The sequence below is a fragment of the Corvus brachyrhynchos genome, unplaced genomic scaffold (assembly GCF_000691975.1).
Source record: "Corvus brachyrhynchos isolate BGI_N302 unplaced genomic scaffold, ASM69197v1 scaffold167, whole genome shotgun sequence".
Taxonomy (NCBI): domain Eukaryota; kingdom Metazoa; phylum Chordata; class Aves; order Passeriformes; family Corvidae; genus Corvus; species Corvus brachyrhynchos.
Genome location: NW_008239547.1, coordinates 192,086 through 217,667, shown reverse-complemented (window position 1 = coordinate 217,667; position 25,582 = coordinate 192,086). Strand labels below are relative to the sequence as shown.

Below are 25,582 nucleotides of genomic sequence, written 5' to 3'. Positions count from 1 at the left end.
TTTATTATTTTAGGTACATTTTTGGGGTTTTTTTGTCTTTTCATGGTCTTGACACGGAATTTCAAACAGTCATGTAGTTTATCTTAGTAATGGTTAACTCTCCTGTTATTACATGTGTAAGTAATTCCTTAAAAATATTATAAAGCCTTGAATGGTATTGATATCAGACTGTTGATCTGGCTATCCCTTTTCTTCTCCATTTGCCATTCTCCAGCCATGTCCCTTACAGGCAGTTTTCAGAAAGCCTATTGCAGCGTGCACTGGAGTTCTGGCATTCTTGAGTAGAATTTCCCCAACAGAAGCATGTACAGCTCTTGGAGTTATGTTAGTCCACCAGTTAAGGAATTCTTGTTTCTGTGCCTTTGCTCTGATTGCCTTTGCATTACATCAGAATTAAATATGTTTCTTACTGAATGCTGAGGGAAAGTACCCTATTTACTAGTTTAATTTAATATTTTTATTCCAAATGTCTTTGATTTCTGTGGATAAAAAATATTTGCTTGTTTGGGTTACTTTCTCTTGCAAGTCTGAACAGAAGTTCAAGTCTTATAATTCTCTTGTGTACTTAAAATCTCAATTACTCCCCCAGTGCTTTTTCCTTGCAAATTTTCTTTTTGATCAAGGATTTAATTTACAAATTGCAACCCCCCTATTGCAAATCCCTTGATTTTCCAATGACTTTTCATTCTGTTTCATCTGCAATCCTTCCCTATGGTTTTTGTCCCCTTTGTATCTTTATGTGTTCAAAAAAATTTTGAAACAGCCACCTTAGTGAAATTCCACAGTTCTTGCAGAGACAATTCTCTGTTCTATGATACTGGACATTTTTGGGGAAATCTGCAGGTAATTGTTTCCTGAGAGCCAAATCGAAGTACCCTGTATGAATGTCCCAATATTTTCTGAGTATGTTATATATTACATTTCTTCAGCCAATAAAGGATAAACATGACTTGAAAGAGAAAGCAGGCTTATTAATGTGTTTCCTAGTGGCTAGGAGATAAACCTTAACATCTAGTCTTCACTAGTTACTCTGATAAAACAGTCACTTCTTTAGTAATTTGGTAAACTCTTTAGCAAGCTCCACTGAAGCACGTGAAGGACAAAAGCATAACACATACCATCACTTTCTTTGCATTTAAAAAGTCTCCTCTAATTTCCCAATGGGAAACAAAGTGATATCTTGTGTAAATGACCTGCTTCAGATAGCCTGACACTTTCTAATGGCTCGTTCATTCTACATCAGAATTCCATACGTTATTTTTTTTCAGCAGAGTATTTCCAGAAAAAAATGCAAGCATATTTTTAACCCCCTTTTTTAGGGGAGGGAAAAACACTTTCTTTTCCAAATACCTGCCAAGAAGATAAAGATGAGAATGTGGCCTGCTTTAAAATCTCATCTGAGGTATACAACACCCGCTGCAAATAAGGCACAGAAACGTGTGTTTTTAAACGTTGATGTGAAGCACGAGACACAAAAAACTTAAGGTGTCAGGCCAACAGGTTGTCTCATGTAATGACAGATGAAAGTTACAGAAAATTCTATCTGATAAATAACATTCTTCTCAAAATGTGGTTTAACTCACTAAGTGTAAACAAAAATAGTGTAGACATACAGACATTTTAAAATACACTTCTATGGAATGTCATTTCAGTTCCTGGAGAGCAAGCCACCTCTTTCAACTGCAGCTTTTTCCAATGTCAAGCAAAAAGTCAGTTGCCAATGAAACTTACTGGCATAATGGAATGTCATCTTTGATGATGCATTTTCCTCCATTTTTGCAGTATTCTTCAAGACAAACTGCAAACATAAAGGTAAAAATTGTAATTTCCCCCTCTTTGTTTTTACATTTGTCATTGTCTGATTTTCAAAATGGTAAAATATTCACACCTGTCCTTTTGGTGCTTAGCACTTCCAAAACTTCTTTTTTTAGACCTGGACTTGGTGATACAAGTGTGAAGTCATAACATTATTATAAGCAATGGAGTGCTCTTGAGCTTATAGAAATCCTGATGCTTCACTTGAACAGGCTTCAAATTTTTCTCAATTGAGATTTTCATCTGATTCCAGAAATGGAATTTTTGCCACTTACTTGATTTTCAAACAACAGAAATATGTAAAATGAGATCCAAAAGTATTGAACTTATATTTAATTAGTACCTAAGTCTACATTACCATTAAAAGCTTTTATATAGGGCTGGTGAACAGACACTCCTTTGTGACCAATCCTTTTATTGAAGATATTCAGAATTTTAACACTTAGAATCATATTCTCATAAGAACTAGGGAAATCAGGCTTTAAAAGACAAAAGGTATTTAAGTAGTTGGTGACATCCTGTTAAAAACTCTTGATGTCCCTTAATTTGGATTTCCACATTATCACATTTATTTTTACTGAAGCTTAGTTTTGCATTGCTTTAGCAAGAAAAAACTCAAAATCAAAATAGAATCCCCTCAATCTTCTTTAATAAGAAAATAACTGGTAATAATACAAATTGGACCTAAAGAGTTTTGGATATATGCAAAATGAAATTGTTTATGGCATATAACAGTGTTACTCAGTGTGGACACCTCCAGTTTCAGGATTAAATTTTGGAATGTAAATTACTTACTTAAAAGATCTGCCTTCTGATAAAATAATGGAAGATTTGTAATTTAGTGTCATGTGAGTCTACTAGTTTATGTTCTATATTCTTCTGCATTGAACTAAATTCTGAATATGTTGCTTTTAATTTAAAATCATTTTTATAAATCAAATTTACCAAGTATGAATTCTCTCATTCTTATAGAAGCCGTAATTTTTTAATGTTGAAATATGATTCCTTCTCTCACATGAGCAACCTGGTCTAGTGAAGGTGTCCCTGCCCTAGTCAGGGGTGTTGGAACTCTTTGATCTTTAAGGTCCCTTCCAACCCAAACCATTTCATGATGCTATGAGAGATGGTGAACACAATACTTGTGGTCACATTTCACTCCCAAAGAAAACCGTTCCTCCTACCAATAAGAGTTTGCTAAACTTTCAGTTTGTGAATAAACATTTAACACATTATAATGAACTATATTATTGCAATGCATATGAAATGTTGTGAATTTTATCACAAAACTCATAAAAATTACAAAAAGAGAGCTAAATTCTCAGCTAATGCAAATTCAGCAAAGCTGGCAGAGTACTGTCAACACAGAACTGGTCAAGAGTTCTGTCTGGGGAAGAGCTGCAGTAACTTTTTGTCATTGAATGGGATGTTTTGAATCTAGATTTACTTATTTATATCAACATTATCTATGCATTTGTTAGATTTTGTTAATAAAAATCTAATTCACATTGAATGTGTATTATTGTCCTGTACTTATCTTTCTCCACCATTTAACAACTGCAAACCAAATCTGAATATTGTGTCAAATGCACTGTGATTAAAAAAATGCTGTTTGGTTTATTTTCCAACCTGGATTTGCAACATACTTGAAAAAAACCACAAATAAGCAATCCTATTACTCAACAATGTGGGTTAACTGAAGTGGGTTACTCAACTGGCTGAAATCAAGGGAGGTCCTAAAAGTGTACTACAAAGGGTTGGGGTTTTTTTGAACAATGTGTTTATACCTTAAGAAACACCCCTTGTGAAGATGTTAACTAGACGTATTATTCTTCATCTTTTTTCATCTCTGTCATACTTTCATCAGGAAAATTCATGCCTAATATAATTTGACAAAGTTTTAGCAGAGGAATGTCAGTCAAGTTTGAGGACTGCCAAAACATTCAGTAGGAAATAACTATACTTTCTTTGTTTCAAATGATATTTTTATGCAAAATGAAGTACCTGAACAGCCAGACTCATCAAGGCTGGAATCTATGCAGTCTACAATTCCATCACAACGCTGGGAGAAGGCTATACATTGATTAGTTGATGCACATAACAAAGAACCATTGGAACAATCTTTAATGGCTGAAATGAAAAGTAACATGGTGGTTATCATCAGCTGTATTTTATTTTCTCACTGTTAAAAAAAAACTAGCAGAAAACTTGATTCGTACTGTAGGATATAAGCTTGAGTCTGTGTGATCTCTACAAGACTTCATCTTCAAAGACATACAACTTTACTACTGAGATGCTAAATAAATAAACAAATACAGAGCACAGATGGTACAGAACCCAAATTTTCCCACATAATATTTGTGAAGGAGTACATATTAACTTATAATGTTGAGAGTGTATGCTGCAAAATCCCAAAGAAAACCCATAAAAAAGATATCACAAACCACAATCAACTCTCATTAAAAAACTAGTTTTAAAATGATAGAATCAATTTTTTACACATTATTTTAACACATTACAGAGGGAACAGTCGTAGCAATGGATCTAACTGCTGAAAATTTTGCAGTTAAGGACATTGACACCAAGGTTTTGGGGCTAAGGTAAAGAATATTAAGAGGCACATGGAGGCACTAAAACCAGCAAAGATATGAAAGTGTAAATATACGATTTTCATCCATATTTAATTTTCCAGGTGCACATTAAACCAGTAGAAGGGATAAAAATATTACAGCCTGTTTGAAAGTATAAAATTTTTAATATTCCATAGGTATCTAAAACTTACCAGGACTACAAGAGATATATTTTGGTGCACTACAGAAAACTGAGAAATGACTTTTTATTCATTGCTATTAGCACTTCAATCAGATGATGCAGGTGGAAAAGTATGTTGGTCTGTGGAAAAGTAATGTATACATCCCACTGATGTTAATACGTTTGTTTTACACCTTTACTATTGTAATCAGGCAAATAAAAGACTAAATAGGTGAGATAATACACCCTTCACTAAAACTGACAGCAAGAAGAGAGCCAGCCAAATAGAATATCTATAACTGGAAAAGAGTTCCAGAATTTTCTTGTTAAATGCAACAAGTAGTAAAGTCCATTACATTAGTAGGTATAAAACAGTATTAGCATAATACTGTACAGCCTAACTGCTATGTGAACTCTACAGGAAATTCTGTCTGCATAAATCTCTAAGTCATGAAGAAAAGCATTTCTGTGGTAGAAACTGTGGTTTTAGTAGGGACTTAACTAATGGTTTTTTGTTTGGTTGGGACGTTCTTGTCCTGGCCTCCTTTTGGATTTTATCCTTAATCTCTGCAAGATGCATTTTGACAACTGGTCTTTATCCCAAAACAAAACTTTCCCTGATGAATTCCTGAATTCAGAACACTTTTGGTCATTTCTTGTTACACTTTAATGAATAAAATTGCTATGGGACACAAAATGGAAAGCGTCAGTAATGCCTAAACTGAAGATTTTCTAAAATGAGAAGGTAGATTTGATCTGCAGCAAGATAAAAAAATCAATCTGAAATCCAAAAAAACTAAAAACCCACTCTCAATCTGTGCTGAGAGTACACATAGGCTGGAGTTCCTAGCACAACATTCAATATTATAGATTGTGCATAAATTTCAATAAAATAAATAAAATTTCTGAGGCATTTACTTTTTCTCTCTGATGTTCCCCTGTTGACAAACTCCTATGGCTTTTCACCTGTTAAAAGTAGGAAGCTAAAGATTAAGTGCTGTGTCTCATGGCATACACAGTTGGATCTCAGCACCAGCTGTGACAGTAATCAGCTTTCCACTGATTTCATTGCAAACTAACACGAATCACTTTCTTTTTGCTTTGCCTTCTTTCCTAATTTGCTTTCTTTCTCTGAACTATCTTCTTCAGAGAAGAAACATGAATTGCTTCTTCTATATTTCTATCTTATACTATCAATGCTTACATGTATATATATTATAAACTGAATTTTGGAGTAACAATGAAGTACAAACTTGACTAAGTTTCCTTCAGACTGGGAACCCCAAAGGTGAGAAATATCTGTGGAGAATATTTGTTCTCTGAATAGACCAGGATTTAATTTCTCCTTAATTCCTGGGTATTGTTTAGAAGTCAAAGCAATACAATAAATAAAACAAAACCATATCTCAGTTTTTTGGGGAATGAAGAAAATCATGGAAATCTTTTGGCTTTCAGATGTTGAGGTTCTACATCAGCTTCTGTGGTGTGTTGATGGGATGTGCATGTAATAGAAAACAGCATGGAGGTCTCTACCAGAGGCCAGATTGAGGATGAAACAAGGTCAAATGTAGATTAATGATGAGAGGTTTTTTGAAGAAAGGGACATGCAACATTTCTACATGTCTTCAGGGTATGTAGAATTTAACATAAAAGTTATCTCCAAAATCATGTCTTCTGCCAGCAAAACCACAGAGCTCACTTCTAAACAAGAGGCTTACAGAGATAGTCTGCCAAATCCATGCCAGTTTGGTAGACTAATTTGCTAAAATAAATGGCATGTGTAGTAGCCTGCATTTATATTTAGTAGTTTTGATAAAAAATATTAAAGAACCCCTTGGAAACTGATATTTTAGCAATTTTTTTTACTTCTGATAAGGATGAGAAAAATGTTAAAAGTTTTACAGCATGAGATGTTTAGGAAGAAAAATTTTTATATGTAAAAAGCCTCCTTTCTTTTTTATTATATGTAGCTAATTATTTATTATTGAAATTCCTGGAATTAAACATTTGGCCTCAGTTCATCTACTACTAATAAATTATTTTTAAATGGGCAGACACTCTCTTTTGTGTCTACCTTTTCAGGTGTTTCTCCATGGCATCTCATTGCAGTTACATTTCAAAGCGTATTGTCTTGTGTTTTGTTTGTGAGCCCTTTTCCTTGCTTTGGGCAGAGGTTGCTGCTACTTCATGACTGGACTTGATTTCAAAATCCTTGAAAGGTCAGGACTGCCTTCAATGGTATTGAATTACAGAACAGCAGAAGTCTGCCTTTCTGTCATATCATAATCAGAGGTTACAGAGGCAATGCAAATGCAGCTGACTGATTTAGGGAAAAATGTGGCAATGCTTGCTAATATTAACAGAAACACAACCACAATTTTTTTAAGCATTTACCAAACTTGATAGCCAGGACATTAAAATGCATAAGCAAGATTATTTAGAAATGTAAAGTGTCTCTGCAATTAATGCATTATATGTGATACAAATAGGAATTTTTTTGACAAGGGAATGATGAATTTTACACTAAACTGCACTGTGTTGCTCTTTTTCTTTCCTAAAACATCACTGGTTTAGGCAGGTAAGGTAACATTGCCGTAACTACAACAATGAAAGTAACTTACGGCAGCCAACTTCATCTTCACTAAGGTGGCAGTCAGGCACACCATCACACCGCAGGAGGGATGGGACACAGCCTTGAGAAGGACACAGGAACTCTGTTTCCTTGCAGGAGCCCGGAGACGTGGTGGTAGGCATCTCCATGGGACAGTTCATTTCATCACTCCCATCCATGCACTCTTCAACCCCGTTGCACCGCGCAGCAAGGGACAGACACTGCTGCACATATGCACATGTGAACTTGTCACCACTGCAAGTTGGAGGGTGTGGATCAGCTGCTCCTACAAGAAAAAAAGGAATGTTTAGTGATTCTTTTCTTTCAGTAGTCATTCATACTGCCTTTGAGACAGACATAGGAACTGCTGGGAATGCAACTGATTTTGGTTACTAAACTCTTTAAATAAAAGGAACACAACCTGTATAAAAACACAGCTCTTAAGTGCAAAACAGAGTATTAAAAACATTTTGTCTCATATTAACTCCATTGTTGTTGCAGCATTCTGCTTCTAAAGCTCAAGTTCAGCATTTATTTTGATCCTATTACTTCTTTTGCCATGTATGCATAGAAGGGTTAATACCAAAGTATTAATAAGTCTTGCCTTTAACCCTGTATCTGGAAAGCCTTAAAACAGCCCTCAGTTGCAATTTTAAGTTAAATAAGGAAAAAGATTTTTATAAAGCAACAATAAAATTTTTTACTGATCTAGTTTATTATCACTCTGAATCATTAGCTTAGCTTGATGTGATAGAGAATTTAAAAAAAAAAATTTAAAAATCCTAGATAGGTTTCCAGGGTACAAGTAAATAAAAATGTGTTTTTAGAATTTCAAACTTTAACTAATTCAGACAGCTGACCAAAAAAAAAAAAAAAAAAAAAAAAAAAATCCATACTTACTTGCATTGATGGAAGAAAATACTGGGAAAAGCTTCATGTATATAAATAAATTGTCCCAGATACCTAAGTCCTTCTTTTTTTCCTATGAAAACCATTACAACTGATTTTATCAGCAGAAGCATAAGATCTATTTGTGGAAACTAATTTCTAAGGAGTTGGCTATGCTAATGCTGTGTTCTTTATGGCATCAGTGTCTCCCATGGAAGCAATGTGATGGGTTCCTGCACTTTTTATGTGCAGGGAAAGGAGTATAATCTCCAGAATTTAGCTCCATACCATACATTTAATCTTTTCTAGGTCAATTTGCAGCAACTGAGTAAAAAATATAATATGATCATTAGAGACAAGGTATGATAAATTAATGTCACTACCTCTGTAAAAGACAGGAGGAGTTTGCTGTTGACTTGGGCTGAGGCAAGTGAGACTAGCACAAAAGTCATGGGTGGATTTCATCCTGTCTTTTGAAATGGTTGAAACAACCATTGTTCTCTGACCTCAGATGTCAAATATTACTGCTGCATTAATGCATGACACTCTTACAGAGTGTATGGATTTTGGCATTATTTTGTGACCTTTCATCCACTGGTCGTATCAGTATGTTTGTGCATTCTGCAATACCAGGCTGGGGTTTGACAGCATGAGGACTTTGTTGAAACATGCTCAGTTTCAAAGATACCTCAATCATAAGTCACAAAAGCATTTTGTACAAGTAAATGAACTGCTAATGCATTCAGGGAAACAGAGTACCAGCAGTATTTTACCATCTGGTTGCTTGTGAAGCAGCTACAAGGAGAAAGAGCTCAAAGTTCTGTCTAACATAGACCTTCTCTAGATTAGAAATTTTTGATTTTCATGTTGTGTTTATATCAAAACATAATAATTGAAAAGCTTCATACAATAGAACATTCCTGATATTATTTCATACACCTAATTTTATTAAATTAAATCATTCTACTAGCAAAGTGTATTTAATACACTGGATATAATGTAAACATAAAATAACAAAAATGGATATTGACTCAGTGAAAATCATAACCTAGTGATCTTTTCTCCTGTTTGTATTCAGAATTATGCCATGGATACCTCAAAGACGTGTACATTTACATGGGATTGGAAAGATTGTGGTTTCATATGTGTTTTATAAATGTGTTAGTCTAAAAAAATTATTTATGCTGCTTCAAAAGGCTTATGGAAGTTGGTTTTAGATAGTTGATTATAGACATTGGAATCACATAGTGGATTGATTTTTTACAAATTGAAAGTATTCTAAATTTTGCACTTTTTTCTACTTTGGTCCCATATTTTATCAGATAATAACAGTAGCCCATAAAGATGTTTGAATTTGGTTTGTCAAATAAAAACTGTATATAAGGTCATGATTCTGCCAATATACTGATGAAATGTCGTTGGGGAACATATTTCTCTCTCCATTAATACAGAACTAGTGCTGTCAAATCTTGCAAAGTGGAGTAAAAAAAAAATTTTCATATTTCTAGTTTGCACTTGCGCTGGGAAAAAATAAAAAAGTATGATTATATTTGATATTATTTTTTTTTCTATCTGTTATTTCTGACCCTGTCCTCACAGTGCCTAGGGGGCATTTAGGCAGCGAAAATTACTTAAGCTGCAGTCAGTTCTGCTTATGCACATTCTTTTGTCCCTGAATAGACCTCTGTTAGTTTTTCTGTGTTTGTTCTTGATACTATGGAAATTAACCCCACAGAGTTACAATACATTTGACTTTCCTGTGGTTGCCTGTTTATATTGCAGGAAAGATTGCATTTCTAATAAATTTGTGAGCATTTCTGACCCAGTTTAATTTCCTGTTCATGATATGTTTACTTGCATGTTTCTACCCAAATTTATTCTGTAAACTGAAATCCCCTCTTAAACTCAAAATCTTGAATGCAGTGCTTGTTATGAATCTGGTCTTGAGTGTTAAACTATTTTCAGACTTTTGTAACACTGATCAGTTTGGCCTTATGGTCCCAATCACATGATGAACTTATGCATGCGAATAATCCTGTACTAAATTCAGTATTTAGGGAAATTCTTTAATGCTTTTTTTGAATGGGGCATGATTATCTTTCTATTATTATTATTATTATTATTATTATTGTTGTTGTTGTTGTTGTTGTTGTTGTTTTCTATCATTATTCCCTCTGGTTGTTAGAAAATAATTTGTAGGATGAAGTTCTTCCTGACTTGCATAGCAATTGTGTTAGAGTGTGCAATATTCACTGAGGGCTGCGAAGATGTGTTCAGGTTAAGTTATGGATAAGGTCTTATTGAGACCAGGGGGTCTTATTGAGGTCTGGTTTATGTTTGCAGTACATTAAAAAAATCCAAAGTCATACCCTGAAATAAGTAAAATCATTTTAGATTAGAACAGTGCATGAGATGAGAATCTACTTCAAAGATCATAAGCGTATCTCTTGCTTATTAACTCACATTATATGTTAATTAGTTCATTACTTCACACGTGTTTGGTTTCAGATACAATAGAAAATTGTGCTCTGGATGACATCCTATAAGATGTCATTATTGTCATGGTCTGCCAAAACTCTACTCCCAAGTTCAATCTATTTTCTTTACATAAAGTAGTTTATAAATGCTTTTCTTAATTATAAATTAAATATGCCTGGTAAAAATTTTGAAAATTTATAAAAACATTAATTTGTACATAGCTAACATTCAAAACAAACTAATTAAGAATATGCAAATGTAGGAAATCATTAACTAATTCCAACTGAAATCTCAAGCAACTTTAATGCAAAACTAATTACTTTTATTCAAAGCTACCATCTATGTAATTACTTGTTTTAAACTCATCATTGCAGTATCTGCTACTGACATGTTTCCGTCTAAAAAGTGAGAATATTCATCCTGTTTTCTTGCCACTGTGAAGAATTAAACTAACATGTTAACACTGCAATGTGGTTTGCAGTGAAAAATGAGCTGGCACTAATGAGAGACTCTTCATAAACACTCTCCATGTGCTGACTCACACAGTAGTACATGCACAATTTAGCAATGAAAACTAACTTTAAACTTACGCATATCCATGAATTCTATATTCTCCTCTTGTAGGTATATATGAAAGTTATTTAAACAGCAGAATCTGAAGTGAAGCCTTTTCAATGCAAATTGGACTGTTTGTGGCTCGCACATTGTTTCTGTCACTCAATATCGTTCAATTCAACAATTGCCTAATACTGGAATGCCAAGAAAATGTTTCCCTCACCTTTTCCCAAATGCAGAAAAGATGTTCCCAAGGCAGCGCTCATCTCCTGAGTGCCGTGTGACTCTCATTTTCAGACCATATTCAGGAGTGGAGGAGATATTATACAGGTTGCTTTTTTAAAAACCAGTGTGTGTCTGAAACTATTTAAGTACTTGGATATAAATCTACTGAATGATGAGTTCTAAAGAAGACAGGATAAAAGCTTAACTTTTTGTATCCAGTCTGCATGACCACTAAAAAGCAGGACTAAAGATCCTCAAGAATTCTGTATTTGCACACAGATGAAAAGCAAACTAAACAAAAACAATTTCAGCATAAATAACCTTTGCACTGCAAAACACTGAGCCTGAATTTAGATCCGCATGAAAAACAGCAGTAAATTGTTGATATTCCATTATAGCTAAAGGAATCATGACTTTTTAAGTAGAAAGCTGAGTACATGTCCTTATTTATTTTACTTTGCACTCAGTGTTTTATTTTGCACTTTTTTTTACCTTGCATATGGCAAATAACCAAAATTAATGGAAAGGTTTAAAAATGTGCATATAACATCTACTTGTATATCATAAAAAAGACATTTTAATTAGGTCCTAAAACATGACATTTTAATTTGGTCCTATGTCTTTTAAAACTTACTCACACAGCTGTGCTGGCTGAGTTATAATCTAAGGACCAAAAGTGCTACCTCACAAGCACCTTCACACTTTTAAGAGAAGTTAAGTAGCTGAGGTAGATATAAAAACATAAAAGTCAGACCAGTGTTTAAAGCAAATAAAATCTGGTATGTACTGCTTCATGAACTGCAATAACTACCTCTTTAGATATCTGTATTTCATTGTTGCCAGATCAAACAAGTGCTTTTAAATACATTTTTATTGCAATGTGTCAACCATCAAACCATAATAATGATAATAATTTGGTAAATAGAGCTCATGAGCTGATGACTTGGGAGAAAGGAGCCTTTACAATATGAAAAATGTTAAGTCAATAAGTGCTCCATGTCAAGGATGTATTTATATATTTGTGGGATAGGGATTTGTTAAAGGCTTACTGTTGTTTGATGAACATTTTCTGTACACTTATGCTTTGCTGTATTATTGTCTTTGTCATGGAGCATATGATCCTGTTTCCTGGCCATAAAGCAAACTTCACAGGTCGGCACTGCAAATATTTTGCCCATGAATCACAGGGATTCAGCCGCAGAAAACCACAGAACTGCTATTACCTGAATGTTAATATAAAATAAATGTTTGTATTGCACAGTCATTATGACAGCAAGTAACACACAAACATGCTCGGTTTGAAAGAAGCAACACCTCCAGGCTATCCTCCTCTTTTCTGCCTTTCTCTTCAAGCACTAAGATCTCTGGTGCAGAGTAGGTCCCCATTTATATATTACCTGTAACAGTGAATTTTAGTTAAGACTAGTGGGCACTGGCATTAGAGTCAACACCAGGATGCATGAAATAAAGTTACCACATATGCTGTTAGGCAGCATTACCTCAGTTGTATCGGAGATCGCTCTAAAGTCCATTTAAGTAAATGGGAAAACTCATACTGATTTTAATGGGCCTTGCATCAGACCCTTGAAAACTAACAACCTGTTTGATCTATTTGCATAAGTAATTTACACAGTAAATTAATAAAAACGGTGGACCTATTAACTGTAGCTAAAAGAGGTCAAAAATAACTCCCTCCAATAGATTTCATTAGACAAGAGTATAAATTAATTATGGGCCCAATCCAGTGCATTAATTAATTTGAAATAGATGTCAGTCCTCACTTTCTGTTCAGTAAACATCGGATCAGGGAATGAAATCAATGCATTCAAGGTGGCTGCAAAGAAACAACCTTGTTACAAAAATTAATGGACTAAAATTGTTCAAATACTTCAACAATCTTTCCATGGGTTTTTATCAGTTTCAATAAAACTTCTGCTGTTTATTTCCAAGCTTTTAAAAAGACAAAAAAAATGAGGAAATTGAGTCCGGCCAATTCAATCTTTAACTCTCTTCCCTTCATGAGAAGACAGAGGTATGGGGCAGCATGCTGGAAAGGATCCCAGAGACCCTGTAACAAAGCCAGAATTTAAAAAAGCAGAACAGGGCCCAATGATTTCAGATTTTTATATGTCTGTGCTGAATTTATTTTAAATGATCACAGTTTGCTAACATACAAACAAAATGGAAAACAGACAGGTTTACTGCCAGTAAAGTCAAGCTATGATTTAGTTTTCACTCAGAGAACTACTGCTTCTGGCTGGAACACGCTGACTACCTGTGACAGCAATATGGCAATATTTGCCATATTTCTGCTAAGAACAATCTGGGAATTGCCAGCTATGCCTGCTAATGTGATGGATTTATTGGTTTGTTTATTTATTAGGAGCAATGACAAACTGGAGAAGCTGTGAGGCTTTAGTCTTTGACAAAATGAAGTGGATATAATTTTTGAGATAAATCTGAGCTGGAGACTTATTGAGGAGAAGAGTAAGTTTTACACAAGGAAGAATCTAAGAATTTACTTCTTTTTAAGATAGTATCATGAAACCATTTAGTCCCAAATATTATTTCTCTCCATTCCTCCGAGGGAATATGTTGATTTTTATGAATGAACTTTGCAAGGCAAAATATCATCTCTGGGATTTGAAGATTTTTTGGTGTAAAGAGATAGGGTTTGGAGGTTCAATATTAATGAGACTATTTAAATACGCTATTAATAAATCCAAATAATTTTAATTTCCCAAAAGTCATGTAGCTTTCTTCAGAAGATCTTGGTATTCTGGACAAGCTATAAGAAGGCAGAGAGGAACTGAAGGGTTTGGATGAAGATAGTATAATTATTAATTTAAACATACAAAATATAATTGCATTTAGGAATTGCCAATAATTATTCTAGTTTATATAGTGCAATTATCTTATCCTAAAATTATTCCCAGTTCCTTTTTTGTGAAATCCACAAAAAGTTTTGGTGATCAAAACTGGTGATCACAAAAGTGATGCCAGCTCGGTCTGTGCACTGGAAGATACCAGAACAGGCTGAAGAAGCTCTCTAAGGTACTTTGCCTTAGATCACAATTTTTAGTCTTTAAAGATGCATAAATGCCCTATCTCTGCCAAGCAACACAGATCTAAAGCATATAGTGATTGGTTTCAGGGAAAAACTAATTGACTAAAGAAACTATTCACAAATTTCCCTGGTATATCCAGTCCTCTATCACTACTCATCCTGCTTTCCTCTTCCCCTCCTCTGTTTCTGTGAGCAGCCTCCCCCTAGAGCTCCCCCCATGACTCATCTCCTGCCCTCAAACTCAACGTGAGAGAAATTTCTGCTTCACTGCAAGAATGAGAAGACAAGCAAACAGTTATTACCCTGGCTCTGCAGCTTAAAGAAATCAGAAGTTAAGTCTCCTCTACAGTGTTTTTCCCCATGATCTAACACTGAAGCTCAGGCAGTTAACCCTTCCAGTATTTCTAGCACTCAGGCTCTGGGAGTTTCAGAGATTGATCTTTGACTCCAGCTAAGGCTTTGTCAAATGACTCCTGTTCTGCTGCAGAATTTTCTGTGATGCTTCATGCATGGGCACACATGGACACACTCACAAACACACAGACACACAGATTCACACACATGGACACACGGGGACACACAAATGTTCACCCCTTAGCAAGATTCTCTCTGCGCCACTCAGCTATTTTTTTGCACAAACCTCACACAAACACCTGCTCTACTTTTTGGGTTGTTGTCTCTTAATTAGATAAAAGTGTCATTTATGTTTTTCTTGTGATGAAATGGGATCTGCAAAAAGTGCTGGAGAGCATATAAAATTACCTGCAAATGGACGGCTTCTGAGCTGTTTAGTTTTTTGACTAGCTCGCCTGTAATGCTTCTGTCATGGGTAACCCAGAATGTCATTGTATTTCATTACTATCTGTTACTGTCTCTTTAACCCCTGGCACATCCAGAACCAGAATTGCAGGGCAGTTGGGGGCTGCCTTTGCCTAGTGCACTTTGCTGAAGGTGGATGCTGCCCTTTGGAAGGGGTTGCTTTGGGCAGGTTTCTGGGCTTGCCACTGTAGCAACTTGGAAAAACTGCATTTTGCAATTAGAAACTGTCTTCAGAGTGAACTTTGCAAATTCCATAAGCAGTGAAGCTTTTGCTGGTCCCATGGGGCTGGGCCACCCCATGTCAGCACCGACAGAGTGGATTTCCCCCCCCTCCCCAACACAGCAGTGGGTCAGAGGACATCAGCACCAACACCGGCAGGTCCAGTGGGCGGCAGGAGCAAGCGGTGGGCAGCAGAGCTGACCCCACAGGCGCTGGCGGGTTTCCATCCAGCTCCATAAGCTGCCACCTTCCTGGGCAGGTTCTTTTTGTGCACCAACTTTTCTCCCTTTGCCTCCCAGACCATGTGGTCACCTGGGGAGCACCATTTTGGGGAGAGAGCTGACTTTCCCTTTGTGTTTCAAACTACACTGTTGCCATCTTGGGAAGGGTATTTCTGGCATTTTGGGTCTCTCTTTTTTCCCATAGGATTTGTGAGATTTAGCAATTTTGTATCTAGTGGTTATTTACTGGGGCTTTTTTTTTGCCTTTTGCTGTTCCACTTGTTGGTAAACGGTTATTTTTTCACTCATATCTACTTGTATTCGTTCCTTATTGGTGGAAAGGGATGGGTTAAAACTAAGGGGACGTAACTCATTTTAGAGTCTCCACCTGTAAAAATTGTATTAATTCAAGACAGCTTATTGCTAGTCTGCCAGTTTAGGGTCTGCACAGGAGGAACATTTTGGCCAATTCATATTTTGGTTTTTTGGTCAATTCAGGATTCTTTATTTTATGACTCTGAAAACAAAAACGGTTTGGATATTTCCAAAGTAGTACTCAAAATTACAGAGGTTATTTTATCTCATCCTCTTTTTATTTGTCAGGTAGATAACATTATGTAGTAAGAAGTAGTTATCAAGGTAGTTATCAAATAGTTTTCAAATATCTGGACGCCATAGCTATATGCTGTTTAGAAAAACTTTTCATAAAGATAAGAAATTCTGCATCCAAAGATATATCTGAATAATGTGCACAGAGAAACAAAAATATTCAATTATCTCTCATCTCTGTATTGGAAAAAGAAAAGAGAGCTCTGAGAAAAATAGTATTCATAATGTGGTTAAAGATTATGTCATTACATATAAGCACACAGACCCTGTTTTGAAGCAAATGAAAGTCTGTGGCAGGAAAAGCAGGGAATGTTTATAAACAATCGGTATTCAAAGAGTGTGTATCATGAAGCAGAGATAAAATAGGGAGGAAAAATTCTCAATATGTGGTTGAGCACTGGAACAACTCCCCAGGGCAGCGGTCACAGCACCAGCCTGACAGGGTTCCAGAAGCATTTGGACAATGCTCTCTGGCACACGATGTGACTCTTGGGGATGGTTCTGTGCAGGGCAAGGAATTGGACTCGATGAGCCTTGTGGGTCCCTTCCAACTCAGGATATTCTGTGATTCTATGAATATATGCTGTGAGAAACAAATAATAACTAGGCAAGATATCATGACACTAGGATTTCCACATATATGTACCTTTGCTTTGTGGGTTCTTATCTGAAGTTTCAAGGGGAATCACTTCTAAAGAATTGTTGCTCCCATTTTTTTCTGAAAATTAGATACCTTCAAGACACCACATATCTAAAATTAGAGTAGTTTCAACTAATACTGATTTTGAAAACCTTGGCTCATTATCAGGTAATTATCTACATAGATTTTTATTTTACCACTCTCTTTCTTTCTGCTATCTAGCTATATGGAAATAGTTTTCAGAACCACTATTCTTTTACTAAATTATTCAATAAAAAGTATTAGAATCTACCTTCATTCTGCTATGTTCAAATTATAAACTTCATGAACAGAGTTTAAATTAGATGCCAGTTCATTTCCTTCCACCTTGAACAAAGAGAATGATCTATAGCTCTGGCCCTTTGGGACACCTTCCTTCTCATCTTGATGCCTGAACCTCCACCTATGACAACTTTTTGTTATGATATTGCTTATATTCTGCTATTGTTTGGAAGTCAATGCAAGTTATTGTACTCTGAAGGAACTTCAGGATTTGGTCTGCATCTATTGGGCATGCATCTATTGTGACATTTCCACATTATGGATGTCTTAAGAAAATCCTACCCACCACACAAAAGAGTGACTCACCAAGGTTTAAATAAAAGTTTCATACATTTCAAGACCCAAATAAGAAAGCACTGAACAGCTTTTCTATTCATGAATATAAGCCAAGATTCATATAAGCAGCAGCATTTAATTTAATTTCTGAATATTAGAAAAATTTCCCTGGTGTTAAAAGGGGAACAGACATGTTCAAAGGGAAACAAAAAACCTGAGGATATTATTCTGAGACTACATATGGCTCAGGAAGACTGAATTACAAATGGCTGAGAACTGTTGGAGACAGGTTATATTGATAGATGCACTTTTTTCTTACTTACTTATCATGGCTGACCAAAAATTCTGAGTATATCTATCTTAAATTTTGATTGAAATATAATTTCCTTTGTCACACAGTTTTTACAATATTGTCTCTTCTAGAAAACGAGGATAGGTGATCTAAATGGATGGATGTTGCTATATCTCATGACTGTCTTATGATGGTTCAAATAAAATGAAAATATAATTTTTGAAGGATATTAGGTTTTAGGCTACTGGAAAACCTTTGTACTTGTTTTTGAAAATACCCTTGGGGTTGAATGTAAAGCAAAACTTGTCTTATAATTCACAGATTCTGATTTGCTTCTTCTATTTGTTTTTCACAATATGTGAAAGCTTGCTCAGTGTAAGGATTATATACAACCTTTACAGAAGGTCTAGTTTGTGCTTTGGTACAGAGCAATGGGGAGACTTGGAAGAGTTTTGATATGTTAAAGCAAATGTTTCACCTAAGTGAAAGCTGCCAACAACCACTGAAAATTTTACTGTACTTCAGATCCTAAGAGGAAAATCCTTTTGTTGGTAACCTGTGTGGTGAAGTCAAGAACTATGACAACATCAGGAAAAAGCCCCAGCCCATAGCATCTGGGAAATAGCACTTTCTATATTCACAATTCCACCATGGTCAGATGACACAGTATTAGAGAAGACATGTCCTGTCTGTACCGAATGCTTTGCACTATTTCAATTGCCCTTTTATTTCCAGTGTATCCTTACACAATAATATTTTCTACTGCAGACAAATTTTTCAGGTGAAAGGAAAGCTGCAGGAGGGTGTGGTGGGAAATTGGTAACAGTGACAGTCCTTTCTCATGTGCTAAGTTTATAGACTAAAATGACATTTTTTGAAAAAGGTTTTATAAAGAAGGGAATGGATAAAAAGAAAGCAGAAGTAAAAAAAGGTTTTAAAATAAAATGATCAAAGTTGATAAAAAGTAGTTCACAAAACAGAAGTAAAGGAGGAAAATATTTCAGATGGTGTTGAGCAACTGCAGGAAATAAACTATGGAGCAAACAGACTAAAACCAGAAATTAAAAAGGAAAGAATGATAAGGAGAGGTGAAGTAGAAGAATAGACACAGAAGCGCATCCAGATTAATTTTATTCAAATTAATTATTTCAGTAAGCAATATTAAAAATGAACTGGTGATAAGCATGACTGATGGTGGAAAAGCAAATACTGTTTTCTCAAATACTGTGGAGCCTCTGGCACCACATGATATTTGCACTCCTCTTTATACCCAAGATTCATCCCAAATATTCATTTAAAAGTGTCAACACTATTATTTTTTAATAAATCAAAATTACTTAAGCAATTACTTAAAGCAGTACTATTTAGAGGTATAAGTTCCCAAAGAGTTGCAGATAAATAGGGCCTAGCAAGTAACTTGACTGCGTAAAAGAGCTGGACTGTCATTCAGTACTGACTTTGTACTGAGATTTACCTTCTTCCAGTAGAAGATCTCCATAAGCACAAATATTTCACTTGGGTCATCTCTGCAAGATGTCCCAAAATATGTTTACTATTTATTTGTTTCTCGAGATTACTGTTCCAATACATGGAAGTGCTATTTAACTATTACCACACTCTAAATCTGTCCATTTGGTTTATTTCTCTGGTAATGAGTAAATGACAAAATATAGTATTCTGATTTTCATAAGTAGAATAAAGTTTGGTTATTAGGCATCTTTGGGTTAATGCTAGGATTTAAATTAGGTATAGCAGTAATTTTTAGATTTTCCATAATACCTCCTATTTCAGCTGAACTAGAAAATACTATGAGAAAGACATTAATGAACATAAAACTGATTCAATACTTTGGAATTTTTGGTCCATCTGAAATTAGAAATTGAAATGTTTTTTCACTTTTATTTTGAAAAATTAAGACATTAAATAGAAATTAAATGGTGTGGGTTTTTTTAATCAAGCTGTTATTTACAAATTTGAAGAAGATTGTTATACCTAAGTAACAACTAAATTCTTTTGTCCCTAGGATGTAAAACAAGATCTTCACACAACTTTATCAGCAGAAAATCATGGACCTTGAAAAGTGGTAAGAATATATTTCATTTAGCAGCTAATTCTGAACTAGATCGTGTGCCACTGACAGCTCCCTCTGCATTAGCATCCACTCAGAGCTACTTCTGCAGTAGGCCTAGCTTGACCTAGCACTACCTTGACCACACGTTGCTTAAACTTTCAGAAATATTCTTGGATATCTAGGAAGTCTCATGGCTAATATGGATTGACTACTTAAAAACATAAAAACCAGAACTGAATTAGAGCTGCTGGCAATGCTTTATTAGTTAGAGCTCCCAACCAGCTAAATTGTGATTGCATCTATTTAGAACATGGTGCCTCAGGAAATTCAAAGTAATTAAAAACAAGCTGGAAAATAATAATACAGAGAGAGGAAAAAGATCTGCAGTAGTATAGCTATCTTCTGAAAGGAAGAATGTTACACAAAACCTGTACTACATGTAATACTCTTTTCTTTGAGCTAGGTCTTCGAATAAACATAATGCGCCACAATCAAAGCAGGGCTGACTTGCTTAGGAAAACTTTCCCACTGTTTCTGTTACAGAAAAATGTTCTTGCTCAAATATCTACAGGACAGTGCTTTTTTACTACTGGAAGGTAATATCTTCAAATTTTACCATCTGAATATTTAAGCAGCTCTCTAGCAACAACAATTGGTAAAAAACAGCACCTCTTCTTAAGTACCTCTTTGTCAGGAACAGTATTAAAAAGTCAGAGGCAGGTTCTTTTTTCCCTAAATTGCAGTGGTTTATTTTATTACATGGATTTTATGTAGTTCTCTTGCCTTTTCACAAGCACTACCAGGTCAGCAAGGATTATTAGGATAGGACTCTTCTAAGGACAGTATGAAACCAATCTTAAGTAATAGCATCTAGGTATATTTTTTTGTCTTGGGAGGAGATTATGTATCAAATCACAGCCTGCATGTAGCTAAGACATGAGTTTTTGACTTATTGAACAAACTGTAAGTAACCAATATAACTCCAACAAATTTTCTTCAGGCCAAACTTATGATACATCACATTTGTAAGAGAGACAGATTGTGATACAAGTTAGATACTTTGAAGTATTCTACAACTGGAAAATCTCTGGAGAAAACTAAAGTCATTAGAAAATGTTGCTCTATTAATATTATTATTTCTGTAGTTATGATTATTTCAGAATTACAGATACTTAAAATATATAATTTGAAAATTTCCCTATTATGCTGTACTATGCATGAAACTGCCTATGTAATTCTTAAGATATGGCTAAAAAAGGTGATTAACATAATAGGGGTAGAACAAATGCCTGTTTATGCACATAGGCGGCAGCTCATTGAATTACATTCCAAAATATTATTTGCCTGAGCCTATTTAGAGAAAATAAACAAAACTCTTGTTCAGCTTGAGACTGAACAAATACTACCTGTGTGAACATATTATTCCACTTTAAGCTTTAATTAGCATGTGTTTAATTCCTCCAGGAGGTGCTTATCACAATAAAAATAATAAAAGAAGTTTCTTGAACAGCATGGCAACTAGGTCATACAAAGGCCATCCTATCTGAACAACAAGAGCTGTATTAACAGAAAGAAAGCTTATCAAAGACAATTTTTATAACCTTCATATTGGCATTTACATAACATTAATAATTCCTAGTTGTCCCTTAGTCATTAAGTTCTGCTGATATTTCTAACAGAATCTGTATTTACATGAATACCTTTCTTCTGATATTGTATCATATGCTGCATTTTGTTTGCGGACTAAACCTCTGCTTTTCTTACAGAAAAAAAACAGGGCATTATAAGACATTAGAATTTTTTTCTACATAGATAAAGTATTTATGTAGCAGAAGTGAGATTGTAAATTCTTGAAGAACATGTCAGCAAGGCAAATATGGTACATATTTGTATTATATGAAGAGAACAATGATAAAAAACTAACCACTTTCTTTGAAAAAAATTGTGAACCACATTGATACTCATAAAACTCTTCCATCTCAAACTAAAGTCTTTTCTGACTTTTTCATACAGGAGAAAACCAATATGGTGGAATTGTAGTAGATTCCTCTCAACTATGATTCAGGCCCTCAATGACAGTAATATTCTGAGTTGCTATAATTACTCATATGTTCAACTGCTAGCTAAAACACAAAAATGTCTTCTACAAACCCTGAGAAAAAGAAAATATTTCAGGTTTTGTAACTGTGATATACACAGGTATATGAAATGCCACAATTTTCCTTGCTCTCTCTGAAAACATGTATGATAAATATTTGTGTAGCAGCATACCTCCATTAATGCATTCTGGGGTGAAAGAAATATCATCTAGAGCAAATTCTGTGGGTTGACTCCACCCCACTTCAGCTTCAAAGGCAACTCTGAAAGGGCTGTTACTGGAGAGAACGACACTTCCATACATCCATTTGTTTTCATTTCTACTAGAAGACCACATAAGGATATCCATTCCATGTTCTTCAACTGTGTATACCTGTTGATGACAGAACCCAAGAGATGCAAATGTATCAGCATTAAGCAACAGGAGTGCAGCTTGGGAGAGTAACACAGCTCAAATGCAGCAGTGCTCCTTCCTGCTTGGACAGTACTGACCCTCTTAGATATGGTTCAAATCCACTTCATATTGGTGATGACCAAATGTTGCTGAATACTTTTTCTAATGCTAGTTCACCTTCAAATAAAAAGCTACTATGAAAAGAAAATAAAAAAAGAGCTGCTAATACAATCACTAATTGGAAAATCTACAACCAGTCTCAGCCTGACATATAGAAGCTAATGAGTAAAGGCTTAACCCCAAATTCATCTAAAAATTGAAGGCTGAGAAGGATCTTGAGCTATCCTTTCATCTCTAAAAGGTGACCTCCTTATAGTTAGACTAAGTGAAGATTTTAGAGATATAAATAAAAGACTTAGCACCTAGGGATTTAAGCCTGTCATCTAGTACAAGCAATTTATAATAAAGTGTTTGAGACAGTCACAACTTTTTATTGCAAACATTTAGCAAAGCCATGAATAAAAGTAAATAAAATAATTAAATACTGAAAGCAATAAGTATAGCAATGAATGAAGTTCCAATTAACCAAAACCTGATGAATTTATGCCAAGAAAACGAAACCGGAGAATACAGAGATAGTTGCTTTTCCCACTCATGTGTTAAAAATCCTTAGATGATCTAGTTCAGGTCAAAAAAAATGAAAAAAGAACTGGATTAAAGAAAGTATGCATGTTCTTACCATTCCAGATCATAACTATTTCTTTAAGGGACTGAATATTGTAATCATTATCCTCTTCTCATCACTTTCAGAAATCTAATTCTCTTAAGCCTTTAAACTAATTTTCCAGTGACCTGGAGGTTCATGTTGCCAACTGAATGCTCCAGTTTAATAATGGAACAGAAAACCTGAGGCTCAAGAAAGTTGTGAACTTGAACCCATGCTAATGACCTGTATAATTAAATACCTTTGAGTCTCCCAGTCCACCTGGTGGGACAAATAAGCCAAAAACCCAAATGACACCATAAATACTTTGTAGAACTTGGTAAAATACCTCTGATGCCTGAAACCTCTTGCAAGTTATTTCATTTTTTGAGCAGGGGAGCATGAAGAATACTGACACAGAGTAATTCAAATAAGGACCTAATTTTGTCAAGCCTGATCTTTGGTTACAGAACTGTGTAACAGCAATATCTTATCACTGTCTTCCTAAAAGCATGCCTCTTGCTGGGTTAGAAGGACAGGTGCTGAGAAAAAATAGCTGGTTCAACCCATAAAATAAAATGAAAATTTGTGTGTAACAGTTTTTCACATTACCAGGCTCTAAGGCCTCAATAAGTTAAAACCATTGATTAGAGAAACTCTGCATGTGAGGTTAGAACAGTGCTACAGCACCTGTGTGTGTCTCTGGAACCATTCACTATTTTACCAGTCATGAAATATGACAATCTTGACGATTTGGAATTTTACAGCACATAATAAGGTTAGCATGGTTTTAGCTATATGCAGTGATATTTTCTCCTTTTGGAAGGTAAATATTGAGATAATATCCCTTTCAATATATCTCATTGTTAAGTCTCACAGCTGCACAAATAGATGTTGGGGAAATAAGTGGGAGGAATCAAAAATATTTGAAGACAAAACTAGAATCTCTCTAACAGGATGTTTAAAGGTTGTCCCATTGTTTAAAGCCAGATTTTTTTTTTTTTTTTTTCAATTCTTTTGGTCAGGTTGGTAGGAGAAGTTTCTCATACTAAAAGTCTCAAGGCACAATAGTTGCTTGAACAGTTTGGTCTAGGTACAGAGAAATTTCATTGTGTCCATACAAAGTCTGGTCTCAGATGCAGCACGGACCCATTCTGTGACATAGAGACCAACCCTGAAGTTCAAGCTCAGTACAAACAATAAACCAATGAGGAAACCTGCTGTATGTTTCCCGGCCAGTGAGTCTGGAACTGCAGCGAGTCAAACTGGCTCTTAAGTGTGACATTTGATGACATCAGCTCCTGTTCATGTAGATGCAAAGTCATTTTATATGCCTTGTCTTTCTTTTCTCTGATATTTAACTTATATTTACCATAGAATGAGGGTATGCAGATATGTAATTACTAATGGATGAATTACTATGTTACAGTAATTTGTGTGACTCTGTCCTCAGTCAGGGTTGATTAAAGCTTAAACTTGGTGTGTAACAATCACATAAGTAATTGAGGAAATGGATAGCATTTAGTGTAAATCTCTAAACTGGTACATTGGAAATCTTAGTTGAACTCCCAGTTCTGTTTCATTTGTCATGTGCACTCCTGGGGTAATGCTTCAGTTCCACTTCTTGCCAAAGTACTCCTGAATACTTGAGTTCTCCAAGACTTTTATCTATCCACAACTATGCCAGGAAAGGGTCTGTGTTCTTAAATGTCTTTTAAATTTTTAGATGAAATTTCTAAAAGAATAATACATAACAGAAAATGCATGGTAAGTCAAATGAGATTAAAAGAGAGTTCAGAAAAATAGGAGGCCCAAGTATTCTGTTCCTTTAGCAGGGGATACAGATCTTATTCTCTCTGAGGTTGTGCCCCGTGAAAGTGAAGAAATATAATAATATCTTCTTTTCTGAGGCTACCCAAGTCACTCAGAGTTTGAGCATCTTCTGGATCAGGAATTACATCAAGTGTAGACAAGACTTTTGCTGGCCTGTGTAAGCATATACAGCATGTGAAAGGTAGAGCAAATTTTCATGGATAAGATCTCCCTAGAGCTCTGGAATGTTACAACTCTGTGGTGCTTAATACCTCCAGGGACTACACCATCTTCCTGCACAGCATCCCACGTAAAGTGTACAAGCTAGCCTGGTAGTGAAAACAATTTAAGATGTGCAAAAAAACCCACTAGATGAATCCCACTATATGGTAAGAAAGGGAAGAAAAACAACTACCAAACAAAAAACAACCAGCCAAAAAACAAAACCCCAAAAAAGAAAAATAAAAAACAAAAAACCCCAACCACCCACAAAAACCCCAAACCAACCAAACAAGTTTTAGCAAAATCCCATTGAAAAACTCTGTATTTATCAGTCTGATAAGATTGTTCTCCAGCCTAATACTGATCTAGCTGATCCACAGAGATTAACATTCTTTAGAAAATCCTATTTACTGCCTCAAAGTCATGACTTAGTTCTAATTCTCCACAGAACATCCTGTGTGTTAGAAAATTCCAAATTCTTTTTTCAGTTCTATTTCA

The 25,582-nt window shown here is 35.1% G+C and overlaps 1 protein-coding gene across 1 annotated transcript in view; it reads right to left on the bottom strand.

Annotated features, from left to right (window-relative positions):
* The window catches only part of MALRD1 (MAM and LDL receptor class A domain containing 1), a 238,264-nt gene that overhangs the window by 45,289 nt on the left and 167,393 nt on the right, over nt 1-25,582 (bottom strand). Inside the window, exons 33-36 of the mRNA XM_017741406.1 lie at nt 22,128-22,326; nt 7,185-7,460; nt 3,817-3,942; nt 1,732-1,798 (exon numbers count right to left, since the gene is read on the bottom strand). Coding sequence (XP_017596895.1) covers nt 1,732-1,798; nt 3,817-3,942; nt 7,185-7,460; nt 22,128-22,326 — 668 coding nt within the window. The remainder of the gene's footprint in view (nt 1-1,731; nt 1,799-3,816; nt 3,943-7,184; nt 7,461-22,127; nt 22,327-25,582) is intronic.